The sequence below is a fragment of the Thunnus maccoyii genome, chromosome 10 (genome assembly GCF_910596095.1).
Source record: "Thunnus maccoyii chromosome 10, fThuMac1.1, whole genome shotgun sequence".
NCBI lineage: Eukaryota > Metazoa > Chordata > Actinopteri > Scombriformes > Scombridae > Thunnus > Thunnus maccoyii.
Window position 1 is genome coordinate 24,701,495 of NC_056542.1, and position 25,999 is coordinate 24,727,493.

General features: G+C 40.2%; 1 protein-coding gene across 3 annotated transcripts in view; it reads left to right on the forward strand.

The window, feature by feature from the left end:
* Window positions 1-276: 276 nt before the first annotated feature.
* Window positions 277-25,999, forward strand: part of LOC121905568 (trafficking kinesin-binding protein 1-like) — a 38,042-nt gene continuing 12,319 nt past the window's right edge. Inside the window, exons 1-10 of one of the 3 annotated variants that reach the window (XM_042423893.1) lie at window positions 277-494; window positions 9,412-9,606; window positions 22,359-22,435; window positions 23,395-23,511; window positions 23,965-24,065; window positions 24,306-24,414; window positions 24,870-24,948; window positions 25,081-25,211; window positions 25,335-25,409; window positions 25,856-25,990. In XM_042423893.1, coding sequence (XP_042279827.1) covers window positions 22,385-22,435; window positions 23,395-23,511; window positions 23,965-24,065; window positions 24,306-24,414; window positions 24,870-24,948; window positions 25,081-25,211; window positions 25,335-25,409; window positions 25,856-25,990 — 798 coding nt within the window. In that variant the 5' untranslated portion in view covers window positions 277-494; window positions 9,412-9,606; window positions 22,359-22,384. Of the gene's footprint in view, window positions 495-5,852; window positions 6,051-9,411; window positions 9,607-18,057; window positions 18,636-22,358; window positions 22,436-23,394; window positions 23,512-23,964; window positions 24,066-24,305; window positions 24,415-24,869; window positions 24,949-25,080; window positions 25,212-25,334; window positions 25,410-25,855; window positions 25,991-25,999 lie in introns of those variants that run through there. The other 2 variants (XM_042423892.1, XM_042423891.1) reach the window with 2 other exon arrangements.

Consider the following 25,999-nt stretch of genomic DNA (forward strand, 5'->3'; position numbering starts at 1 on the left):
ATGCGTCTTTTTATAGGTTGTGATTCATGCAAATTAACAGTCTCCTCCTCCCATCTTCCTCTTCTTCTTGCTCTTTCAGGTATGCTGTGAAAAACCTCTGGACATCCGTGCGAGTAGCTCTGGTTCGGCTGTCCTGTGCTGTTGAGACATCCTGACTAGTTTTGTCGGCTCCAGTCCAATAATGCACTCCAGACAAATCTAGTTTGGCTTTGCTCCGTACCCGTCTCGGTGGGTCCAGGTTTTGTCCATGGCTGGTCCTGCCTTAAATCAGTAACCACTCAGTGCCAAGCTGGACCCGAAGACCCCGCCTCCCCACACCTGGTCCTGCTCCTCTGCCCTGCCCCCTAAACAGCCGTCTGATCATATAACTCCGCTACACGACCCAGGGCTCGGATTGGCCGTTGAGGAGGAGGAGGAGTATGTCAGTGAGGCGGGTCTGCCGGCTGCACTCGAGGAGTTCACGGCCACCTACAGAGATGCAGAGACTATTACTGGTAATATAAAATACATATGTTATAACGTAGATAGACAAAACGCACTGGGATCCATCTGGCAATGTTGAATCAGCATTAGATGCATACATATATAATTCAACTGTCAAAAATGCTCTTCATCTAGCTGCACTACTGTATCACATTAATCAGGATTTAACCCAGAAGTTTACAGTAATAACAGCCCGCAATCTGTCATGGTTTGGGAATAAGCTAAGAAGAACATAGCAGTCTGAGGAAGACGTGCTGTGAGAAACTGTCCCTCTCTCTGACCCTTTTCTAATGTCACATCCTGTCAGTAAAGCAGCTCCAGGGGACCTCAGCTCAGTGTATAAGCCAGCATGTGAAAGAGAGAAGAGCTCCCAGTGGATAGTCTCTGTCAACTCTCTTGCTCATCTCCCTTTCTCTTTTTTTTTTTTTATCACCCCTTCATGCTTCTCTCCCATGGAGCAGAGGTACACTAATGTCTTGTCTCCAGTGGTCCCATCTTCTCTCTTTCTACAGTCTGGATGAGCCTGTGTGGGCCAAATATGAGTGAAATCACATCAAATATAAATGGACAGTGATTCTAAATATTCTTTTGCAGTGATAATCATACAGCAGTCAAGATTGCCCCAACCCTAGAAACCTAAAAAACAAATGACAGGACTGGAGTGTGCCATAGTTTGGACTGCAGACAAAACAGTTCTAAAATAGGTGTCCATGACAATAAGTGATGAGCCCAGCACATAGTCTCCTCCTGTGTCTCTTGTGGAAGAAACCTCCAAAAAAGACTGTAATAGTGCTAAGCCTCTGTTTTATAAGGAGCTTAGGACCCTGAGGAACAGTAAAGAGTTGGCCCAGAGGAAGGAAAAGTGAACTGAATACAGCCTGGCCAAAAGCCAGTTCAGCAGGGCCATAAGGGTTGCCAAGCACTTGTACAGCACCACACTAGCAGAGTCAGTCTAGCAGTGATTAAGACTATGGGAGTTGCTTATATTCACATGCTAGAGGAAAAGACCCTCCCACCCTTTACCATGACCTCAGTTCCTTTCATTATTTTAAACAGCAAGGTCTCCTCATCCTCTACTCAGTAACAGCCAGGAAGCAACACGTAAAGACATGTAAAGCTTCTAATAGAGTTTCTCACCTTAGACACTCAGCTAGGCAGTGCCAGGACTGCTAAGCCACCATGCAGATCTATTAGCTGGAATGGAGAGAATTTGCCCGCACAATTGTTTGTGATAGTCTGTTACTCATATGTTCAAGCATCTCTCTAAAAACAGTTATATGTAACAGTATAGCACATGAATAAATTAGCAGGATCAGATTTCCTCAGTCATTTTCTTTAAGCCACTGACACCAGTGAAGTTGAGAACAGTCATAGTGAAAGTTTGCACAGATGGTACTTTTGCACAGTCGATAGTCAGTTCTAATGACTCCAGTAATGACTTCAGGGAGGCAGAACCTCATCTTAATATCTCATCCTCTGCAGCGGCTTCACCACGCAGCCGGTGGTTGTGGCTTTTTTCCCTAAAATAATTCTGGTAAAGCGTGACTTAACACCTCAGGGCTTTCTATGATATGCTTTGTTGATTTCAGATTAATTTTCAGCACCATGACACCAGAGTTTCTAAAGGAGAAGCAGTTTGTCTGCTGAATCTACTTGTAGATTTGTGAATTCCTTATTGCCAAGGGGCCGCTTGTTCAGTTGAGACCTACCTGGAAGGCCCTACACCTGCAGTAAGAAGTCCCTGGACTGGGAGGGGGCCCTAACTTTTTCATGGTCACTGGATCAGTGCATTAATGGATATTTCCTTATGCATGTTGTTCAGAAACACTGCATTGTGCAGTCAATTACAGTAGCCCTGCAAAGCTTGTTTGAAGCCTACATCTAAGTTTTGGAGAAATATATAAAATACATTATTTATATTATATAAAAAAATATTTAATCCTTGATTCCAACCTGTATTATCCGCCACACAGACTCATACTTGTCCGCATTAGAAACAGGCTGGTAACATGTTGGTGCAACAACCCCCATTGTGCAACTCTTAACAGTGCAATACTTGTATTTTGTAAATGAATATGGTGAAATGCCATGCTGGTAATACCTGCTGTCGTCATATGTCTTAAGGACAGGACAGTTGAGGAGGTGCTGCCATCTACTGGTATCTTAGAATTACTATAACAAACCTTCCCATTCAAAATTAAATATATATTAGGTTACATTTTAGGCATCTTTTACCTCCTGTCTCCTTATTTTTTCTCCATCTGTCTTTCATTCTCTCTCTCTCCGTCTCCCTGCCTTACTCTCTTGTTGAAAACTTCCACAACGAGAAGGAAAGTTTTTATGGGAGTGTGTGTGTGTGTGTGTGTGTGTGTGTGTGTGTGTGTTTAATTTCACTAAGTCTAGTGGATGAATGAACACAAAGAGCTGAATAGAGCAGCTCATTGCCATGGGGCAGTTCCTGGGCGTGAGGTTAATTCTCCGTGGTTACCAGCCAGCGGTGATGTAAAGAGTTGAGTAACTGTGAAATTATGGGATGCTTGGTGAGGAGAGAGCGGGATCGGGAACAAGCAGGCCGACAGAAAAGGAGACGGAGCAAAAAGACAGCGGACAGAGAGCTTGAGTGAGACTGAGGCAAAGTTATGTAAGTGGACAAACAGAGTAGAATCCAAACTGCTGAGCTTGCTGCCTGACTCTAATTCAATCACGGCATGCAAGAACATCCATTGTGCTGTAATGTTTGGAAGAGGGCTTGGTTCTTGTTCACTGTTTTCAGTATCACACACACAGAGTAGAGAGAGAGCCAAGTAACATGAGATTGAAACTATGCTGACCCAGTAGTGCTTCTATAAAGTGTTCAAAACCAAGCGTACGCGTTAAGAAAATCACTAGTGTGAGCTTTTGCAGCCAGTCTGTCTGTGTAGTTGACTCTATTAGAGGGAGTGTCATCATTTTATAGGGTTTTGACTGAGGTTGGTCTCACATGCAAGCCAAACACTTAAACCTACAGTGTTGCCATAGATACAGTGTTTTTTTGTACATGAAGAGTCTGAATCATCCAAAGCGGAACAGTAAGGAGACTGGCTGACTGCATACTTGACAGACTTAACTGCAGTATGACGCTGAATGATAATCTTGACATTGTTTAATAGTCTTTTTCCATCTGAATAGAATGTATTGACAACACTGATGCTTGTGACACATTCAACCTGATGCTGTTTGTTTTCTCCTGTTGTTATTTTGGCTTATTTTTCAGTGACGTTGCGTGTTTACATACTGATATGGTCACATGTCCTGTCATGTCCAAACAGTATTTTGGTTGTTTCTAGCTCTAGTATCGGTCTTTTACTTCACTTCACAAGCTATTGTAGTTGAAATGATATTGACAACTTGAAAAAGTATGATGATATGAAGTATTCATATGATATTCCAACAAAGATATTTCACTCATTTTCTGTCTTTTCGTATTGACAGATAAAATGTATTACTCTTAATTTATGGTACCCATCTTATGCAACAAGCATTGAAATGACTCCAAGGAAATGTCTAACAGATCCAACTCATCAAAACCGCCTGCTAACAAACGTCTCCAGACCATCTTATTTGTGTAATCACAAGCTGATTTTTAGATCGGTTTCTCTGTCAGGGTCAAATGGTGAAACTTTCTGTACTTCCCTCCTGAGCCACATGTACTTAGTGCATCTGCCAATACATTCTAGATACAGAGTCCAGGCCAAAGTTTTAGGCTGGTGTCAGCGTAGTGTCAGTTGACCAAAGAGCAAAGATGTGCTTAGTTGGTGAGTTTTGTAATGTAGTTTTGAGAACACAAGAGACGATGTGAAGAGACATATATTTTGCAACAGAATGCAAAGCAAATTGTAGAAAATGATCTTACTTTTCTGCTTGTGTTGATCCAAATATACTCATAGTGATACTTTTTATACAAGGGTAATACCTTGATGTAGACGTGCGCACACGCACACGCACACAAACGGGGACTCAGAGATTTACAGGGTTAGTGACATTTGAACACCTTGGTTGATGTTGTAGGCTGCCAGTGATATTTGACCATGTTGATGTACTCTCCTGTATTTCATGTACATACCCTCTGTGGCCAGTGGCAGCTTTCAACTGTAGCCCAGGCTAATTCTGGACAGGACTGCGCTGAAGCAACATAACAAAAGCATTGCAGTATTTGATAGATGAGGCTTCAATGGGGGAACTAAGTGTATGTGGATTATACTTTGCAACTGTACAACTTCAGTGACTTTTCTCATGAAAGGTACACAGTGTCTAGAAAGCTGCATCTTCACAATAAAGCAAAGATTACAAAGTATAATACTTCACACTTTAAATCTGTTTAAATTGTGAAAAGTGTTTCTAGATGAAAGGCTGCACATGGAAGATATTGGCCTCTCACCAAGAATCCACTGTCTAAATTTGGAAAATTTGGAACATACTGCTGTTCACCCCCCAGTTTTCCAGAGTTTCCTCTCAGCTCAACTCAACAAAGTCGGATTGTTTCTCTGGATTTTATCATTGATTCCTTACTTTCTGCTACTGTATATGTCTAAACTACTTGTGAAACACCCAAACCTCTCAGGTTTAAGGAGCAATTTTGTACATTTTAATAAAAAACTGATTAGTTTAGCAGAACAAATTTGAACAAAAGTGAACAAATTTCCTCATAATCAGGCACCATTCCGTGACAAACACACTTGGATCCGTAGGATTACATGGAAAGTACACTGAGTGATATTTTTGGCAGTTTCTCAGGTGCAGATCAGCTCATGTTGTGCAGGCAGTGATTATCGCTGTAAATGGGCTAAATCTGTTTCCTAACCTGTTGCAGAATATTTTACACTCGTATATACTCTCTCACCACCACAATGTTAACATACACTTCCTTTGTCTTCATCACCTCAGGGTGTAAAAACTTTCATGTCTCTTCTTTCCTCAAACAGTTGGATAGATAGGAAAGTTTAAAAAGCAAATACAGCATCTTAAAAGTATCGTTCATCAGGTCTGTGTCTCTCCGTGTACGATTTTAACATGAGGAACTGTCTGCTGGGTATCAAGAAAGTCAAACAGTAAATACAGCAGGAACAGCTTCAGGCTTGTTGTTAGCTACAGTGTGTTTGTACTTGAGCAAGATAGGAAGAGAGAGAGAGCGCGAGAGTGCAGTTAGTACAGCTAGTTGGAAGAGTCCAGCTGGGTTTGTTGGCTGTCAGGAGGGAGGGAGAGAGCGAGTGTGGGGCGGTCCATGTGGATATCATCATTGGCATGTCAGGCATGACGAACCAGTTTGGCTCGGGTCTCTTCTCCTCTTTACTCCTCCCTCCCCTCTTTTCCTCTCGGTCTCTTTCTGTTTCTTCCACCCAGCGCCGTCCTCTAACTTTTAGCACCCTCTCTCTCTCTCTCTCTCGTGCTTCCCGTCTCTCACCCTCCCAACTCTCTTTCTCTCTCTTCTCTGTGTTATTTCTTGCGACCTTGCTCTCTCCCAGACCAGTGGAAAATGTAATTGGTGGAGGGCAGGAGGGCTGGTGGTTGTCGGGCTTCAGGCACCATGAGTGAGTATGCTGTGCATGGTGTGGTTTTCTGTCAGTTTCAGATAGGTTTCTGATGAGTGTGGCTAACATCTGTATAGAGTTTCTCTCATTGTCCCTATCTCTCTATCTTTGTTTGTTTTTTATCTCATTGTCTCTCAGTGAGTCACTGAGTTATTTCCTCCCTTTGAAAACTTGCATAGTCGAGAAATCCTCAGGGATTTGCTCTTACAAGTTAAAAATATTTGTGTTTTCAAGCTTATTCTGAATTTTGTCAAAAGGCTGATAAATATGAAAAGCTCAAACAGTACAGTGGAAGTTGTCTGCTACAGTTAAATAATTCTGTAAAGGTTAAAGGTTGAATTGAGTTGAATTTATCTTAGAAAGGTCAACTTGGCTCTTTAACCTGGCCACAAGTAGCACTGCTGTACTGTACTGGTTTACAGGGGGCAGCCATGTTAGACATAGGAGGTGTAGCACTTGTTTAGAAATGTAGAAAAGTCATATCTGTGTGATTCTACAGTCTTACACCAACACCATGTGCGCTGGGATTGTATACCCTTCTCTCTTCAGTGACCTAATTTAGGGTCTCAGTTCAGTGATACTACAGTTCAGTGTACTATAGTTGCAGTGCTTGTGCTTGTGTTGGTCAGTTTGTAGAAGACACTTCTGTTTGAACACCGGCACTTCTGCATGATCTCGATGGTTTCTTTGTTTGCTAAAAGAACAATAGCTCCGCGTAATCGTCCATGATTAGCAGTATGTCTGTAGCCTTCAGAGCGACCTGATCTTGATTTTTGCTGTGTGTCTATCAGTCACACGTTTATTGCTCAGACTGACAGTGTGACAGTGGACTATTCTTACATTTGAACTTGAACTTTCTTCCTCTGGTGGCTGCTGCTAATGTTGGTATGACCCTGCAGGTTGTGTTCTTTGTTCCAGCAGTCTATAATTACACTTGGACTTGAAGCTTCTTTTTGGTCGTATATCAGCTTTGTCTATTGATCCCAAAATATAAATTAAAAAGTTCAAACTTGAATGAGTACTACCAGGTGCTGCTTTTTAATAGATTCATGCTGCTATTTTTTAAGTTGACCTAGAGTTGCTGGTTATCGGTGGTCTGTTAAAAACAAAAAACAAAAAAACAAACCTTTATTGTCTCAAAGGAAATTCTCACAGAAAGCAGCAACAGCAAAAACACCGTCCACAGCAGTCAAGTGCATCAAGAAATACTCAGAAGTCAGCAGCACTCTGTTTGCAGTCTGTTTACTTTGCACTTTGAACAGTCCTGGGAAAAGTTTTTTGTAGTCTTTGAAACTTAGTGACAGTATTTTCCATTTGAGAACTCAGAATAAAACCTTTTGTAAATGAATACAGTCACGCAAAGTGCTTCTATTGATCTGACAGAAAGAGATCATTCTAAAACTGAAAAAACGATGGTTCGTCTTTACCAAATACAACACGTACGCACACTTTTTGGTGTCTCCATTGACCTTTTGTCAGCACACAGCACAGAATGCTTGTGCTATTATTATCCTCCTCCACATCCTATCAGTACTCATCATTTGAGGCTAAGGTACATTTGCCATATTTGATATCAGTACTGGGGGGAAATTTAGTCATTCTGACCAGCAGGATCAGCTTTGCTCAAATCTCATGTGTGTTCATTTAAAGCTGTGCTCACACAATTTTAAGATGTGTTGACACCTTCAGAATGTTGATATTAAATTTTACATAGCTTCAGGCTTTAAAGAGGCACTTCTTTTGAAAAATTAATCATATTAAATTAGCTTCAGGGGTAATGGTTTTGGATTTGACATTGGAGTGGTGTACAAGATGTGTACTTTCATACTTTATTAAAAAAAATTGAGAAATAAATATCCAATACAGTGTAGATGGAATGACAAAAAAAGCTTACCAGAGCTGTTGGTCTTCTGCCATACCAGTTACTGTGTCTAATGAAGAGTTTTTATGTAAAAGAAAGACTGAGTCATCATCACACTATTATATGTCAGCAAAACTAATAAATACTTTAACTCAACAGTAAAGTGTCCCATTTCGAATACAAGTGGAATTGGTAGATCTTGTAATTCAGTGTTGAATCCTCATTGGCTGTGCTTGTTGAATGATTCCCCAGCTGCTCTCTCTCTCTCTCTCTCTCTCTCTCTCTCTGTGTGTGTGTGTGTGTGTGTGTGTGTGTCTGTGTCTCCCTTGTCTCCCTTTTTCAGCACAGTCAGTCTTTCAGTCTGGATTAGCAAACTGTGAGAGACAGCATTGTTAGAGAGACATACACAGAGGGAGACAGACAGCAGAGAGCGACAGAGCCAGAAATAGCGAGAAACAAAGGACATTATTTTTTTACTGTACGTTTCTTCTCATTTATTCTGTGCACATGCTAGTTCTGTCAATCCAAGAGCCTCTCTATTCCACATTTTTGTAGAAAGAGTGATTTTTTAAAATCTGAATTCTTGCTCTGAACAGAGAGAATATACTCTTAACAGAATCCTAAATGGGTGCTCTTTTAATAGCACACTAAACTGATTTGTGAACAGAGAGGCACATAGCTGAAAGCTTAGGTAAGGTTATTTAGTTTTCCACAGCAGCACACAAACGTGGTTCTCTGGTTGACTCATTAGTTTTTAGCAGAAGGCTGCTCTTGACTTTATTCAGTCAGTTTAGCTGCCATGTCAAAGATGACTTCATGTGATGTATGAATGATTGCAGTTCTTCTATCTATTTTTTTTTACCCAATAGGAAATAAAGGTAAAAGTAACAGTAGCTGTTTGTTTTTTTTCATCATGAACACCATTTTCGTTGTACTCAAGTGAGAATGCCATACAAGCTACAACAGTTTCCTAATATGAGACAAACCCATGTGTGCATGTTTGCGTTATTGTTTCATTACTGTCCCTTGGGTTTTGACTTTTGAGTAAGTATGGGTCAACTTGATATGAAACATGGTCTATCTAACATGAGCAGGGTTGCACTGTACAGCCCCATTCCAAGTCTAAGCATTAGATTTAATTTAAGTGATGATGCAAATTGACTCAAATGAACCTAACCCTCAGTTGGTCTCCATTTTTGAGTGCTACACAGCAGATGCATGTAGCGGGGGGTTAGTGCCTCAATTGCCCACTAGAGGGCGAACTGTGCCTTCAGTTCCAACAGACTGCAAACATCCTGTTGGATTGCTTTGCAAATGAAGAGAGGTTGTCCAGTCTATAATATTAAACAATACCCAGAACTAACATTTTGTCACAGTGTCACGACCAGCCTTTAGTCCCTGCTGAAAATTGTATATGCATTATGTATGTTTACTTATTAACGTTATTGCCAAACAAAAAAAAACAAATACTATACAGCATCTCTCTTTGTCTCTGTGTAGATGTGTGTAACAGTACTGACTTGCCGGAGCTTGAGATTATCAGCCTTTTGGAGGAACAGCTGCCAGTCTACAAGCTGAGGGCCGACACCATCTTCGGCTACGACCAAGATGATTGGCTGCACACGCCACTGGTGGAGCCTGACTCTGCCCTCGACCTGACTACCGAACAGATAGAGGAGACCCTCAAATACTTCTGTAAGTTGATCACATATCTCTTTTCAAGTGATTTGGTGAACAAGTACAGTATCCAATTTTCTTCTAAATATAATGGTGATGATTGTTGCTGCTATTTGTTTGTAAAGCGATCCCTTTCTGCCCAGTTCTGTGCTTAAGTGTCTTGTGAGCCAACATCAGATTAGTATTACAGCCCCCTTCTCAATTATTATCATCTCCCAAATGAAGAGCCATTATTTCCTCTGGGTAGACATCAATATGTCTGTTAACATAAATCCTATGTCAAAAAACTAAGGATAGAAAATTAGGTTTCTAGATTTAACCTTCAAGAGCTTTTATGAGAGATTAACAATGCACATTAAAGGCTGAGATTTAAAATTTATACTGACCTTCAGTGGATAGGAAGCAGAGATGAGAGAAAGTATGGTCACAGCAGCTGGTCATGGTTGCCACAACAAACATGGGTCTCTCTCTCTGTTGCTTGATGTTGCGCTCTCTCTTGCACTCAGTCCTCTATATTTTCATGCACGTGTCAGCGCTTGTCTTATCAAACTAAAAGCTGCCTCGCAGTTGTCGTCTCTGCCAGCTGTATACCAAACACACACACACACATATAATAAATAAACACATGTGCACACACTGCACGTGGCAAATCAAGGGAACATAAAGTAGATTTTTTTTTTTCACCATCAATAATTCAGTTCTTGATTTATGTCTGTGTGAACACTGACTCAGAGTAAAAAAAAAAAAAAAAAACAGTTTCTAAAAATAGTTGAATCATCTTTATAAATAACCTTTACTGAGAACTGTAACTTCACCTCGTTGCCCCATGCCGGCATAGTCACATTGGCCTTGACATTTCTGTGATAGCCAGCCAGGCTAACAGGGTACGACAAGGTCACGTTACATAAGACATATTATGAGTTGTTCTGCGGGGAGTGTTTTACTAAACAGCTTTATTATCAAATGAATTCGCCACATGCAGTACTGTTGGTTTTTTTTTCTCTCCCCCACTCCACATTGGAGTCATGTTTCTCCTCATTATTGCCTCAAACAGATGGCCGGGTATCGACACCCGAGGGGGCCATGGTGTATGAGTGCTGATGGGTCATATTGGTTTCATCCTGGCAGAGAAGATATGTTTCACATACATCTTTACCTCGAGCTTCATTTGTTTGACAGTGTTTTAAAGTAACAGTGATACGCACGACGTTGCAGCACGCAAGTACTGTAGTGGTTCATTCATTTAAATATGTAACCTGCTGCATGAGAATGATATGTTCAAGGAGCTGATGACACGGAGGCAACTGACCAATAGGGAGCATCTCCATGTTGTGATGACATCACAGCCACATGTCTCACCAGTCAGAGGAGAACAGAGGAGACGGGTTGTCTGGTGGACAGACATTTGATCTGTCATGTAGATGCTGGTCATAATTATCAACCATGTGGAAGTTTTTTTGTGCTGTTGACATAGATGAACTCTTTCTTTAAAATGTTTTTGTGTACTTTTGTGAATAACAGATGTATCTCCTTGTCATGCAAGTTTTAATATATATACCAGACAGGTGGTATTGTTTTCAAAGGTTAGTATTTTGTCATTATCTGGGTGTAGCAACTGCGAGTGTTGTGGATTTACTTCTATTCATACAATATAGTGATATTTATGATGTTGTCATCCATGTAGTAACCACCATGTATCCCTGTACAATGGCACACATATGAACTGTAACTGAATCTGTAACCGGAGGCTGATGTAACATAACAGTTGTTACATCAGCCTCAGTTATATGACCCCTCTGGCTCTTTTAACATTAAACCGTGTGAAAGTCGCTTTATTAGCAGGATTTAGTTTTTCACACATTATCATAAACATGTGATGTTGAAGCAAACTTGCTCCCTGTAAGCACCAGTTTTGACAGTTTGATGTTAGCCTGTTAGCTAGTGGTCCCGGCCTTCTGTTAGCTCCATCCTGCTAATGTCAGTATGTACAGAGGTGTATTTTCCATAACAAGCATTGCTTCAGTCTCTTTCTGCTTTTCCAAGCTGGTTGACATTGAATTTGTTCCTATTGTCATTGAAATGACCCTTATTTGCATGTTTGTTTTTTTTGCCATGATGACACATCAGCTTTTTGCCTCCGGTGCACTCTGTGTGTGCTTCTTTCATCACTCCCCAGCTAAAATAACCAATCCCCGCATACCCATTGTGTTCATTCAGTTAGCCACGTCACCCCTGCCAACGCTACACTCTCCTGCTAACTGCTTTTACATGCTGCTCATCCTCAGGCCTTGGAGTCTGAGCCTGTTACTATAGCAACCACACAGAAGGACAAAGTAGAGGAGAGGAGGGGGGAGACGCTGACATACGAATGGAAGGCGGGAGCAAGCCGGTGATACTGCTCCCTCTGATTGGCTATGAGCACTCTCAAACTCCGCCCATCCTACTGTGTCATGGTTCTCATCATTTCTGCTGCAAAACCCGTGACTGCTGCTGCTGCTGCTGCTCGCTCTCAAGCTCTGTATCTCTGTATTTATTGAGTCATTGTTAGAGATGCGGTGGTCCATGTGTAGAGCCAGTGCTGTCACTGAGCAAGGAACGTTACAAAAGAGAAGACGATTTTCATGATATGACCTCATGAAGACGAAACTCGGCCAGAGGACAGACAGGTAGGAGCAGAGGAAGATAAACTGACCAAAAGATATAAACGGATGGGGGCATGGGAGGACAGAAGCTGACATGTTTGCTGAAGGTTTGGAGTGACTGAGTGGAAAACTGAAAGATGGCCAAAAAAGAAGACAGACAGAGAGACTGCACAGATTGAAGGAAGACTGCAAATCTCAGCTGGCACATATTGCTGAAACTGTGAAGAACTAAATGATGGATGAAAGGGCAGTGAAGTGACACTGTTTTTTTTCTAATTACAACTGATGACGCAAGTAACCGTTCTGGGAGATGACATGCAGAAATGGCACCTGCTTCACAGCAAATATGGAGCATAATACACTGACAGTTTGCCGTTAATGAATGCGGGACAAAAAAGACATATGATGACACTGGACAGACTCTCACCAACAATAAAAACTGTGTGCCAGCTCGTAACTGCTAAGCATGCTGGGATAACAGAAGTAGGCACTGACTGACTGACTAACGGACACTCTTAGTGGCTGCAAGACCCCAGTTGACAGCTGGTTGTCTCTTGAGCATGCTGGGACATTGGATTTGCCAGAGATGTTACAGCTAAGAATGCTGGGACATTGGAAACAATACAGCTGTGTGTCAGAGCGGTGAGGATGAAGAGACGAGGCCAGAGGTTTGTCAAGGCAGACTACTATGAACTGGACTGGTACTATGAAGAGTGTACTGATGGTAAGACTATTTCATGCAGTGACATCTAGTTGTTGAAAGGTCAACTCAAACCAGTAACTGGACTAGTGCAGATTTTATAAATACTAAAGTACTTACTGTTGGGTAGTTGGACAAGAGTAACTAGAATAAAAACTAGAGTAAAATAGTAGTTGCTGGCCTGCTATTATATGCTACGGGTGCAAAATGAATTTCATTGTAAGTTGACATTAAAGTTGTATTGTATATACTGTATATCATAATGAAATCCATAGAAATATTTACAGGAGGGATGGCTGTAGTGTAACAGTACAGTACCAAAACAAGACAAGAGCTGTCTACAAACTACTACTATCATGATGATAGAGGTTTGTGGCAAGTTTATCAGATCTTGATGTATGTATGATGTAGTTATGGCAAGAAACTCAGACAAATTTGCTTTGAGGATGGTGCCTACAGCATATGTTGTAACACTGTTTGATAACCACTGGACAGGTTTTATAACTTGTCCTCTGATGACAGATGGGCAGACAGAGGTTAGAGTGAAGAGAGGTGCTAGTGGCAGGATTAAGGTGGATTGGTCAATATTAAACAACATAATAGAAAAAAAGTGGATTAAAAGATAAAATCCCTTTATTTTCCTTTGAGTAAACCCCCTAATGCAATCAGCTCAGACTGACATTTTTGTGCAAGGTTTCATTCCAATGAAAACCCAGTTAATGTAACCTTGTGGATTATCTTTCACAACAGAAAAAAAGCATCAAGGCTGATGTTACAGACAGGACAAACAGCAGCGTTAAAGCTGTGGCTGCTGGATACAGGAGGTGTTGTAACAGGTGCTGTGTGGCAGCTGAGTCAGTGTGGCTTCAAAAATAGGGCCGAGGAGTAGCTTATGTGACTAGCTGTGGGTGTACTGTAGGATGTGGGACTGGGGATTGTTGTGTTTCCTCTTTTGTTGGATTCAGATTGAAGAGTTGAACTAGTTGATTATCACAGCTGGGAAACAGGGAGACTAGACGGGGAAATATGCTGACTTGGAGAGATTTAAAGTTGTGACAAGGAGCAAAAACTCAATTTAGGTAGGCAGATAGATAATCTAAGTGACAATTTAACTGAGCTAAAGGAAGGTAAGTCAGTCAAAGTTTAGGTCATTTGCAATCATTTTTAAGGAACCATAACATATAAAAACCTTTTTTATTAGCATTTAGGAAAAACTGGCAAAAATACTGACTTAAAAAACACAGCAAGCAATAGAAACAAGGATGTATTGGCTGCAGAGCTGCTGGTCATTTACTCTTATGCATGTATTATAGAATTTGGTGCAGTGATGTCCATTTATGTAACATACCCTCATTTGTTACAAAAGCTTGTGGTGTTGTCTCACAGTAGCTACAGTACGTCTAACTAACCTGTGTGATAATGATTGTACAGATTGATCCACACACACACAGCTGAGACATGTGGTGTATCGATGGTGCCCGGTCATGTGATATGTGTTACAGCAGGGGTTGCTTTAATCACCAGCCTTTTGGCACTGCCTCTGGCTCTCTCTGTACATCTTTCTACCCTAGTCTGTGTCTCTCCTCTCTTGTGCATGACATTTATGTGCGATATAATTAATTTCATTCAATACATCGATCACCTGCTGTAATTACTTTCCATTTGATTGAATGCGGGTGCATTTTTCTGAATGCAACGATGTGTTAGGCTAGTTATACACACTACTATGCATGTGTGTCAGGGATGCTCAGTGGAGATGGTTACATAAGTTTGAGGCAGCTCAGCACATCCTTCAATGTGAGCTGTGCAGCTTAAACGCTGCAATATTATTCAGCTGTGGCAGCTAGCCCACGTTTGATTTCCAGTCTTTGTTGATTTGCCTTTTTGGAGACAAATGCTCCCTGTAAGACACTTATAGAAGGATTTACAACTGTGCTTGATGCTGAAATGATCAAATAATCAAATGACAAGGGGTTTCTTTGATCAATCTTCTGGTGGAGTATGGAAGCAGAAATAGAAAGCAGCTGGGTTTGGTGTTATTCTGAGATATACAAGGGAGGGATGTGGAAGTGGGTTGGCTTATATTTAGCCCACTGATTTGCATGTCGCTCTTAGCCTCTCTTGTCGATAGCAGCCTGCCAAATATTCTTTGGCACTTTTTGATGCCTTCAAAAGAAATGGCTGTGTAGATAGAGGACAGTGGGCTGTGGCTGAGAAAGAAGGAAATTATCAATAAAGATGTGATAGTTGTAGGTCACAGAATGAAGCTGGGGCACAAAAGATGTGCTTTTGAGCACTACTTGGATCCCTTAGAGATGTCTAATCTGACTTCTCCACGTGATGTCAGTGTTTAAGTTTTAACCTGGTTTTGCTGTCAGGAACCACTGCAAACCAATTATGTCTTTGTTTGTAAGTCTGTACAGATACCAGCTTTCAAAATGTGAATGTTTCTCTTACATTATGTGAGTCTGCATTTGCTTTCAGAAAATAATTCCAGAGTTATCACTGAAAAAATATCAATAAATGCTGAAAGTTTTTTCAAATATCAGTAGGAAATAACCTGCTGCGTTTTAGAAAAGTGCAATCTGCAGGTAGGACAGAAAGTGGTTCTCTTCCTGTTGCTCTTTTGTTGGTAATGTTGCTATAAATACAGTGTCAAAGGAGACACTGAAGACACAAATCACTACAAACCTTAAAAAAACACCACAACACCAAAAGTCTCCCAGTGGATTTCATATATGTAATTATCCAAAGTGTGTAAATGTGCAAATTCCTTGTTCATTTGTGTTGTTTTCTTCGATACTTAACTGTTAAAAATAGACTATTGAGGTGAAAGGCGGAGGGGTTGTGTATGAGAGAGGGGGGAAAGGACAAACAAGTGGAGTGTAAAGAGTGAATGTGACCAGAAAAGCAATGGGAGAGGCTCAGAAGCACTGAGTGGTGTTTGTGCAGGACTCTTTTGTTGCCTGCAGCATTGCATCCATAGGACCATTGAGTGGAGTTACTCAAGCGTGCAGGACGGTACCGAGCTGACATCAGTTTCTAGACCAATTACAGTAATTATAACAGTTGAGCCGTGACTAATGGGCAGAAAATTGGACTGCTTTGATGTGGCACATATTCATTTATGAAATATCCGGTCTTACGAATCTCACTAGCTCAGCTCAAATGGACATGTGACATACCCACTGACATGCAGTATATACTGAACACTTACTCATTTAGTCTTTATTAATTGAAAATATCTGGGAAGTGTGAATATATATTATAGTAACACTGGGTTTATGCATTTAAAAAAACCAAACACTAAATACTTATCTTTTTATAGATGCTGATAAGCAGTAAGACAGTTTGGTTTCATACAGCTTAGCAGCATTTACATGGATGAGCAACCAGACCAGCTGATTACTGTATTTTTATGAAAAAGCAATATCAGTAGACCTTCAGTTCATGTTTAACCACACAGCCTCAAATGAACCATTTACATGATGTGATAAAGGTCACAATGAGGTGGTGAGTTTGGTGATGAGTCATCAAGTCATAAGGAAGTCAGTTGAACAGTTAACTAAATAGGAATAACAAACAAAAATGAAAATACTTGCCGCAGTGTTTATAAAACTTTATTTTCCCTGCTAATAAGTCCATACTTTTTTATATTTTTCATTATGGAGCAACTGCTAGAGACGGGCTTAGAAATTTGGCATTGGACTTTTTGTGTCTATTCCTTAGAAACATCCGTTGAACATGTTGCACAATCTGGTAAACTTGAGCCAGATCTGTCTTTTTGTGTATTTAAAGTTGACAGCATCATTCTTTTTGTGCCAGTTTTCAAAGGCAGTCTTTTGAAACATGTTTTCAAAGTGGTTTTGGGAGGATATCTTGTGAAATCAGATCACTTGATTACAATGCACTGAGCTTGTAACCCATTTAATAGATTTTGGCAAAGAGCTTACCTCTTAGAGCAAGTTTCAGCAAGCAGGTCTGTGGTTTAGGGAAGAAGCAGATTTAATGGGTGAAATCACTTTGCTATCATATCGCTTCTGTTCTGTCCAGTTCATGAAGAGCATGGGTGTTCTTTTTTTACACAGTGAATTATTCAACTAATTATACAAAAATGTATGACATTCATTGTCTCAAAACGTCTGCCTCCGTAACTGCTTCTGCTCCAGAAATAGTTCCTGTGTCTTTCTAGTCTCCAGTGTTCATGTTCACTTTTATGTTTTAAGATCTTATTCAGATTCAGGCATTATTCTTTATTATTGTAATTGTGAGGTAAACATCTTTGTTGGGTTAAAAAGTTTAAAAGTAGCATTCAGCTTTACATTACATTTACGTTAAGAGAGAGAGAGGATGTTTAGATTCTTTTGATGTTTGTCCATTATCATGACTTTACAGTATGGTGCTTATTATTTATTGATGTATTTATTGGGGCCATGCACGGTGTTAAACATAAATGTTACCATTTGATGTACTGTACCACAGTTAGCTTATAACTAATTTTCATCTGCAGTCCCTTAGGCAGGTCACAATTAAAACATATAACAGCACGGTAACAAACAGTACTAAGCAAAAAACACACAAGACACATAATACAACTTAAACTGTGGTTTGAAAATCCTTTTATTGATTTGATCAAATGCCTCCTTCCAGCCCAAAGTAAGCTTATATCTCATGGATCTCACTCAATGCTACAGTCCGCAGGTTAAATGTACAAAAAAATTCACCTGTGGAGGTTTCACTGTGTCTAGCCCCACCCTGGAAACAGGTGCATGTCTGTTATTGTTTGCGCTGCCCTATTGTCACCATAGAGGCTGAACGGGACTGTACCAAGTTACTTCCACCAGAGGGGGGGTTGGGTAAGGACTGACCTAAGAAAAGGATCTCCCTCAGTTTGATTTTCTCCTGTAGGTGTCAGCCTGAACCATTTCAAAGCTTGAAATGAGACGAAAGGTTGAGGATTAAAGGGATAAAGATTAATATTATATTAAATGCTCTCATCTGTTGTATTAAATCTATTTTAACCCAGTTTTATGACCTTAAAAAGTTGATGGAAAGTGTGTATGTGTGAGTCTGTCTACCCCTCATCTGTGGTAAAGTAGAGTAGGCCATTCACTGACCAGTCACAGAGGAGAAGGGGAGGAGTTGGGTTATCTGGGCGTCTCATGGAGTTGCCACAGGACAAATGATACACACACTTTAACAGACTCACACAGCAGACATTATTTTGTACTTGACAGATTTACACACACAGACTTTGCCTGTCGTACACAATGGAGTGTTTAGAGAGACCTACTCTATACACTTCCTCTCTTCTTTGGAACAAACACTTTGTCCGATGTGTACTTTCACATCCAGGCACAGACAGATTAGGTATTGATTCATAGATTAAAATTCACACACCCACAAGTGCACACAGCGCAGGTACAGTAGGAGTCATGGCGTTGCACTTGCAGGTTTTGAATTTTAGTAGTTAGCTGTAGTGCCGGAGTGGAGGATGGCGCTGCTCACATCTGCTGGTTCTGAGGATGAACTGGAGTACTCCAACCAGCCGGAGGAAGACGAGGAATATGTTTGTCTGCCAAGTCAAGGAAGCACAGAGCAGGAGGAGGAAGAAGAAGAGGAATATGTATGTCTTGCCAGTCATGGAAGTACAGAGCAGCAGGAGGAAGAGGAGATGGATGAAGAGCAACAAGTTCTGTGTGAAGGTAGTCTGCGGTCATCTTTACAATCAAGGGCACACAGTCTTTTGCCTTTCTCACTAGGCTGTGTGTTGGTTTGCTCAGTTGCTCTCACCTGTGTTGTAGTGCGATTCTTCTGTCTGTCTTTCTGTCATTTGTCCTGTAGTGATGTGGATTTATTAAATGGCATCTTGTCTCCTGTAGCTCATTCCTGCAGGTGTCGTCCCTCATATTAGTGTTGGATCTAATCCCAACACAGCATGGTTGATCTGCCTGCTGGGTTGACATGTTCAAATATGGGCTTGGCTCTTTACCCTGGCTCTCATTTCAGTGTTGTGTATTCAATGCCAACATGCTACAGTTTCATATTTGTTTAAAAAATGCACAAATATTCTCACTTGATATTTCTGTTGTTAGCTTGTGTTTGATCACTTTGGGTTTTGTTTGAGGGATGAGAAACCATCCTGAATTTTTCACAGATGTGATTAGATAGATTGATGGATAACAGAGGGAAGGAGGTTGATGATGAGGCAGAGGAACGTGTAATGTGAGAGACGTGTACATAGACTAAATGTACAGTGCCACGCAGGAACGAAGGATTCTTCTTCAGTAGACAGTAAACTGTGTCAATGAGGCTTTACTACAAAATAAGAGTGAAATGAAGAGAAATTCAGTTATTTGTCAGCATTTGCATGTATAATAATATTTTCTTGGACAGAAGCATTAGACTCAGTGCATGATTTTCAAGAATTACTGTGGCATAAACAGTTTTTTATAGATGTAATTAAGATGCTATCATCCAAGGTCCAATAAGGAAATTGGGCTCGATGATATGAACTTGCGTTACATTTTAGCAGTGCTTTGGAGCATTAGTCAGAATAACGATCGCTCCTTTGTGTCTGTTGTCTCGGTGTTTGTTTGTTGTCCTTGAACCTGTATGTTGTCTGTTGCCCAGTAGCAGCCAGGATTATTAGGTCGTCTGTAACTCCAGACTTCTGGCTCCGTCAGCCCCCCTGCTGCAAAGCAGACAGGAGAGTCCGTTAACGGCTTCACATCACAACTCAGAGTCACCACTAGAGAAATATATTCTGAGGGTTTTGTTTTTTTTTTAATTAAGATTTAGCCCAATCATTTGACTTCTGTCTCTTCTTTAACCTTTATCTGACATGTTTTAGGTTACTCTCTACTCTCTCTCTACTGTAAAAAAAACACCAAGCTCACCTTCCAATATTAAGTTACATATTAAGTTTTATCCAGGTTACAATACCCTACATTAATCTGCACTTTCCTTTTTGCGTTTGCAGCCCATGTATGACCAAAGTGGATTAATAAAGTAAATCAGTAAGGGAATATAACCTGGTTTCCTGATCTCATTGAAAGAGCGGGAAATCCCAATATTTTTTTAGTCAAATCAACACTCAATTCCCAAATTAGCCTCAAGGGGCTTTTCATTCTGTACAGCATACAACATCCTTTAACCTTAGACCCTCAATTCCAATAAGGAAATACTCCCCCCAAAAAATCTTTAATGGGGAAAAAATGGAAGAAACCTCAGTCCATGTCATTACTTATTTATACAGATTTGCTGGAATTTTATCTCTGTTACAAGTGTTAAGTATCAGTCTGCCAAGTTTCACAAACATGTTGTCATTTAGTCAACCATGTCTTTCAACAACTGTGCCTCCCTCTGAATCTTTATGCTTTCTTTACATAGTGCTAAGAGAAGTGATCTTAATTGTCATTATTGAGACTCTCCGTAAGAAATAGAAATAAGTAGAAATAGAAATATATCTATTTCCATATCTAAATTCTTCAACAGGTAAAACATACACACGCACAGGGTACGGCAGGTAAACTGGCTGCTCCTTGTGCTATCAAGCATACAATCTCATTACAGGCCAGATAACATTGCATAGATGCATTTTTTTGTGTGTGAGGTCGCACGCACAGTTCATGTGTGTTTTCTGTCGACCATTATGCTGATTGTTCCCTTAGTGACTCTGTGCCTTCACAACTCACCCAGGAGAGACTACACTGTCATTTGTGTGTCTGTCTGTGTGTGTGTGTGTGTGTGTGTGTGTGTGTGTGTGTGTGTGTGTGTGTGGGTTTGTTAATATTTCATTCATCATGATTTTGTCTTTACTGTGTATATGTTTGTGCGGGAAGTGGGAAGGAACTCCTGTATGAATTAACTTTTTGAACTTTGACTAGTTTGCTTTCAAGTAGAATCTCTTTCACACTAAACTGAGATCTCATAGAGTGAAAATGAGTGAGGAACATGACAGTGAGAGTCCCTTGTTTAATCTCAAATTGCCTCTCTGTGAAGCTGCTCATGTCATGCAGCCTCATTCAACTTTACCCAGGTAGAAAAGAGCACCATATTTAGTAAAACATTTTTTTTCCCAGCAGCAATACACTGCTTGCAATATATGGGGATATGAAAATAGATTGTTTGCATTGGCTAACTCTGTTTTGCATCCTGGGAGGCCTCTGAGTTAGCCCTACTTTGTTTGAGCCTGACATGACGTTTGTGTATTCATTTTTTCAGTGAAATCTGAAATAGTTCGATTTTTTTTCTGTGTTGTAAGTGGATGTATCGTATTATGTCACTGTGCCTCCTACCGCTATATGACACATTATGATATGTTTGGTATTACACCTCCAGACAGTGTGACATCACACACTTCCTCTCTCCAGCTGACAGTGTTGACAGTGATAAAACTGACTCCAAAAATAAATATCCTCACACTCTGATGTATCCCAAACAAAGTTATTTCATCTACATTGATGTGTGAATGTTACCTTTAGAAAAACAGATTTACAAGGATTTTTTAAAAACAAACCAAAGACCACAATGCTGGACACCAGTTACTCTCAAGAAGAAGACAAAATAGTTGTTACTTTTGACATGGCGGTGATAGTCAGAGCTCTGTGTGAGGAGGGAGGGAGCTGATAATGAACTTGTGATGATACAGCTGAAGTGAATAGCAGTGAACAGGCGTGGCCCTTCACATTGACCGCTGTATCTGTGTTCAATAATTAATCTTCTGAATCACTGGGCAGGTTGATAAATAGTGGGGCTGCGTGTGATTCAGTGTTAAGGTGTGTATGCGTGTAATATGCGGGTGTGTGCAGAACTTCTTAGGAATATAATATGATTCATGAACCCTGAACAAGAGGGAAGCAGTAAGATGATAGCAGAGGGAACAGAGAAGCATTGTTTATTTGTCAATCAAGTTACTTAGAGTGTGACATCCAACACGTAGCGGTGTTTTGTGGTAGAAACACTGAGAATCTTATATAAGACAGTTAGGAAATCTGGAAATCTCCTTTAAGGCAGGTTAATATTTAAGATCTCATTCCCATAGTTATCTCACATTATACAATTGGGTTAATTTATTTACACATGATAACTTTAGAAGACAGGATCAACAATATCAAATTACTTTCCTATCCCTTTTCATATGCCATTAGACGTTTTATTAAACCAGCTGAAACTCAGATATTTATCTTGCGTTCTGCTACAGACGTTACAAATTGCAAATACATTGCAGGCTCAGTTGTGCATGCAATGTATCAGTTGTGACCTTGGGTCAAAAACTCAAAGCACATTTTGGAGTGGTTAAAGTTACTTTTCTTCCAACAGGAGGACCTGTAGTATAATCATGGAGTCTTAAATACTGTAAAGAAGAGCTGAATGATTTTGTATTAACACTTAAAATATCTTTGTCTTTCTCTCTGTGTCCGCAGTGCTGTGTGCAGACAGAGTGGGCCAGATGACAAAGACCTACAGCGACATTGACGCTGTCACTCGACTGTTGGAAGAGGTAAGAGCATGCCGAGAAAAATCAGTAAGAGTAGAATAAATGCACAAGACTACAGTTAATACAGACTGTAAGGTACTTTTAGTCAAATGTTATGTGGTCTGATAGTCTAAACACCGGTTGCTTTATGAGACTCATCACAAAGGAGGTTTGATAGAACCACATTATAAAACCTGTTTCCAGGTCCTGATATTCAAATCAAACTGATCCACATCAGCTGCTCAGAGACCAACAGAATGTCAAGCAGGACTTTGCAAATGAAGAGCTCAGCTGGTTTTCTCTGCATAATTAAACTGTGAAAATAGGATGGTGTCATTATTAAATTATTATTATTATTATTATTAAATGAACCATGGAACTCAACAGCTAGCCGTCCGACTGTTGACTAAACATGTTATTCAGAGATGTCGCACCATCAACAAACAGACCTAACAATGTGAGAAATCATTATACTGACTTCCATTACTGCAAATAGTTTACTTCCTTTGGTACAGTGTGTTAATATTCACTATTCAGTTTTTTTTAACACTCAGCTTAACCTCCCCTGTATTCTAGTAAACATATTGTTGATATTGATTGAAGTCAGACTTGCTGAATAACAGGAGTGTCTGGTAGTCATTTGCACAGGTTTATAATAAGCTTTTAATTACAGTTCAGACGTGAGAGTTTTCTGGTGCTCCAGTGGGTTCACACTCAAAAGAGATTTGTGCCGTTGTGGGCATTACAAGGATTAAGTGTCCTTTTCAAACTTACAGTGATGGTTGTTAGTGAGTGAGGTGTGGACATTGTGTTGTCTCTTCCTTTCCCTCTTAGATGGGATGTTTGAAATTAGCCGTTGAGTTTTAAACTTGAATGTCCTTCACATACTATATCATTCCTAGAGGACAAGTTAGCACTGCAGTAATTTTATCGCCATGTGCTTTCAACTGTTTTGCTGTAAAGAAAACTTTGTTTCGGTGCAGAAAGAGCGTGACTTGGAGTTAGCAGCCCGCATCGGACAGTCGCTGCTGAAGAAAAACAAAGCACTGAGCGAGAGGAATGAACTGCTGGAGGAGCAAGTAGAGCACATACGAGAGGAGGTACACAGCGAGAGTGTCTTTGTGTTTGTGTATTTTTTATGTTTTTTTATGTTTGATGGAGGTTGTGAAATATGACATAGCATTTCAGTAATGTATTTGTAATTATTAATTATACACATGTCATTCTTAAAGCACCATATTGGTGGCTTAGACCATCTCCTCAAACCATTACAGACTATTATCAACATCCAAAAATATGTATTTACCTGCAGCACATGTATATTTATGCCGGGCCATATTAAAATTAATGGAAGCTAAGATATCAAATCAAACTGAAGTCATCGTTTACATTGAAAAACTGTAGGCACATATGTAAAATATACTGCAGGCTCTCAATAGATAATGTCTTAACACATGCAAAATCATTTTTATTGTCTCTCTGGTGTTTGCAGCATGCAACATTAGAATTGTAGCCACAATCTCATTTTTTACTTCCTGTATCTACACATGTAGGTATCTCAGCTGCGTCATGACCTGTCCATGAAAGATGAGCTGTTACAGTTCTATACCAGTGCTGCCGAGGAGAGTGAGGGGGAGTCTACCACCTCCACACCGTAAGTCTCCTTTCATTCGCTTTTCCCCCTCACCTTTCATCACGTCTTGTCTTCTTTCCTTATTAATAAAATATTATACAAACAAAAACACATTAAAAACCACTGCTCTATTAATATTTCATAAACTGTGCAAGGCATGAGAACATGTCCCAATAATTTTAGAGAGCTGATGATAAAATCTCATGAGCTGTTTGAGCTGACCGACTGATTCTCACGCATCTCACGTGTGTCTGTTTACAGTGTGCGTCCCAGTGAAACCAATGCATCAACTCCAACATTTTTCCCCCTGGACTCCTTGCAGAAGAAACTCAAAGATCTTGAGGAAGAAAACAAATCGCTGCGATCTGAGGTACACACACAGACACACTCGCACACGAGCTCCCGCAAACACACAATGTTTTTTATGAATGTTTAACAGGTTCCAGTAAATCAATGTGCTGCATGCATTACTTAACAAACTAATAAATAGTAATATGTGAATATTATTTCCAAAAATTGTAAAACTCATGTAGCTAATACTGAACCTTGCCCAAGTTTCCACAAGAATATTGATCCTCACAATCTAATTTTAGTGACATTAGTTTAGTCACAAATGCCAAACAATACACATTCTTGGAGTCTGATGAACATCCTGTCTGTTATATTTAATTTCCTGGCAGAAATACTGTTTGTTTTCATTAAAAAAAGATTTACTGTCTGAGCATTACCTCCTGGTTTTAGGAAAAGTTATTTATCAGGTTGATTAATAATGTCTACAGTGTGTGGTATTGATCAGTATTGTCCATTTATTTTTTTCCTCTCCAGGCCAGTCATTTGGAGACAGAAACTATCTCTTATGAGGAGAAAGAGCAGCAGTTGGTCAATGACTGTGTCAAAGAACTACGTGAGTATTTAACAGACTGGGGTAATATTATGTCACTGTTGTTATTAAAGTGATGTCTTCACTCTCTAAAGTTTGTGAAGCAGCTTTTCTGGCAGATTCTCACTGTTGCTGAACACCTGTTGATGTTCTCAGGTGATGCCAACATACAGATGTCCTCTCTGGCTGAAGAGCTGGCGAGGAAGACTGAAGACGCCTCCAGACAGCAGGAGGAGATCACGCACCTCCTCTCCCAGATAGTAGACCTTCAGAAAAAGGCCAAGCTGGTATGTGAAGAAGACATTAGTCATTTATATTTTTCTCATTTGTGCATGTTCTGTGTGTTCTATGTAGCCGAGACTGATTATTTTAGGTACAGTATTTTTCACACATGTTTGGCGTCCTTGCAGTATGCTGTGGAGAATGAGGAGCTGACTCAGCACTTAGGAGCAGCCAAAGACGCTCAGCGACAACTCACCGCTGAGGTAAGGCAATCTACAACCCATGGCCTCATTATTGCATCTTCTGCAGTGGTAGCTTCCACAAAGGAATATTAAAGGTCCAGGAAACATAGTTAGAGAGCTGATATACATTAAACTGCAGTAACATCATTCTGGAGACTTGTAGTACTACCTACTTACAATATCAATATAACCTGACAGTCTTCAAAACATTACGGCACCACATGTGACATCTATAACACTGTAAAAGCACATTTTACAGTAGACCTTCACATAACCATAAGGCCTTCAAACCTGTTGGACTTTGGAATCAAGACTTTATAGCCATTAGATACATATGAAGTTATGAATCAAAATGAATAATGGTACAATATCAGATATCCCACATCTGGATCACCACCAGTACCTAAATAAATCTTTGTAATAAATTCTTTATTTTTTCCTAATTTTCTTCCTTTCTCCTCCACCAGTTGCGGGAGCTGCAAGATAAATATGCAGAGTGCATGGAGATGCTCCATGAGGCTCAAGAGGAACTGAAGAACCTGAGAAATAAAACTCCGCTTAACACACAGAGGCGTTTCCATTCCCTGGGATTGTTCCCAATGGTGAGTAAA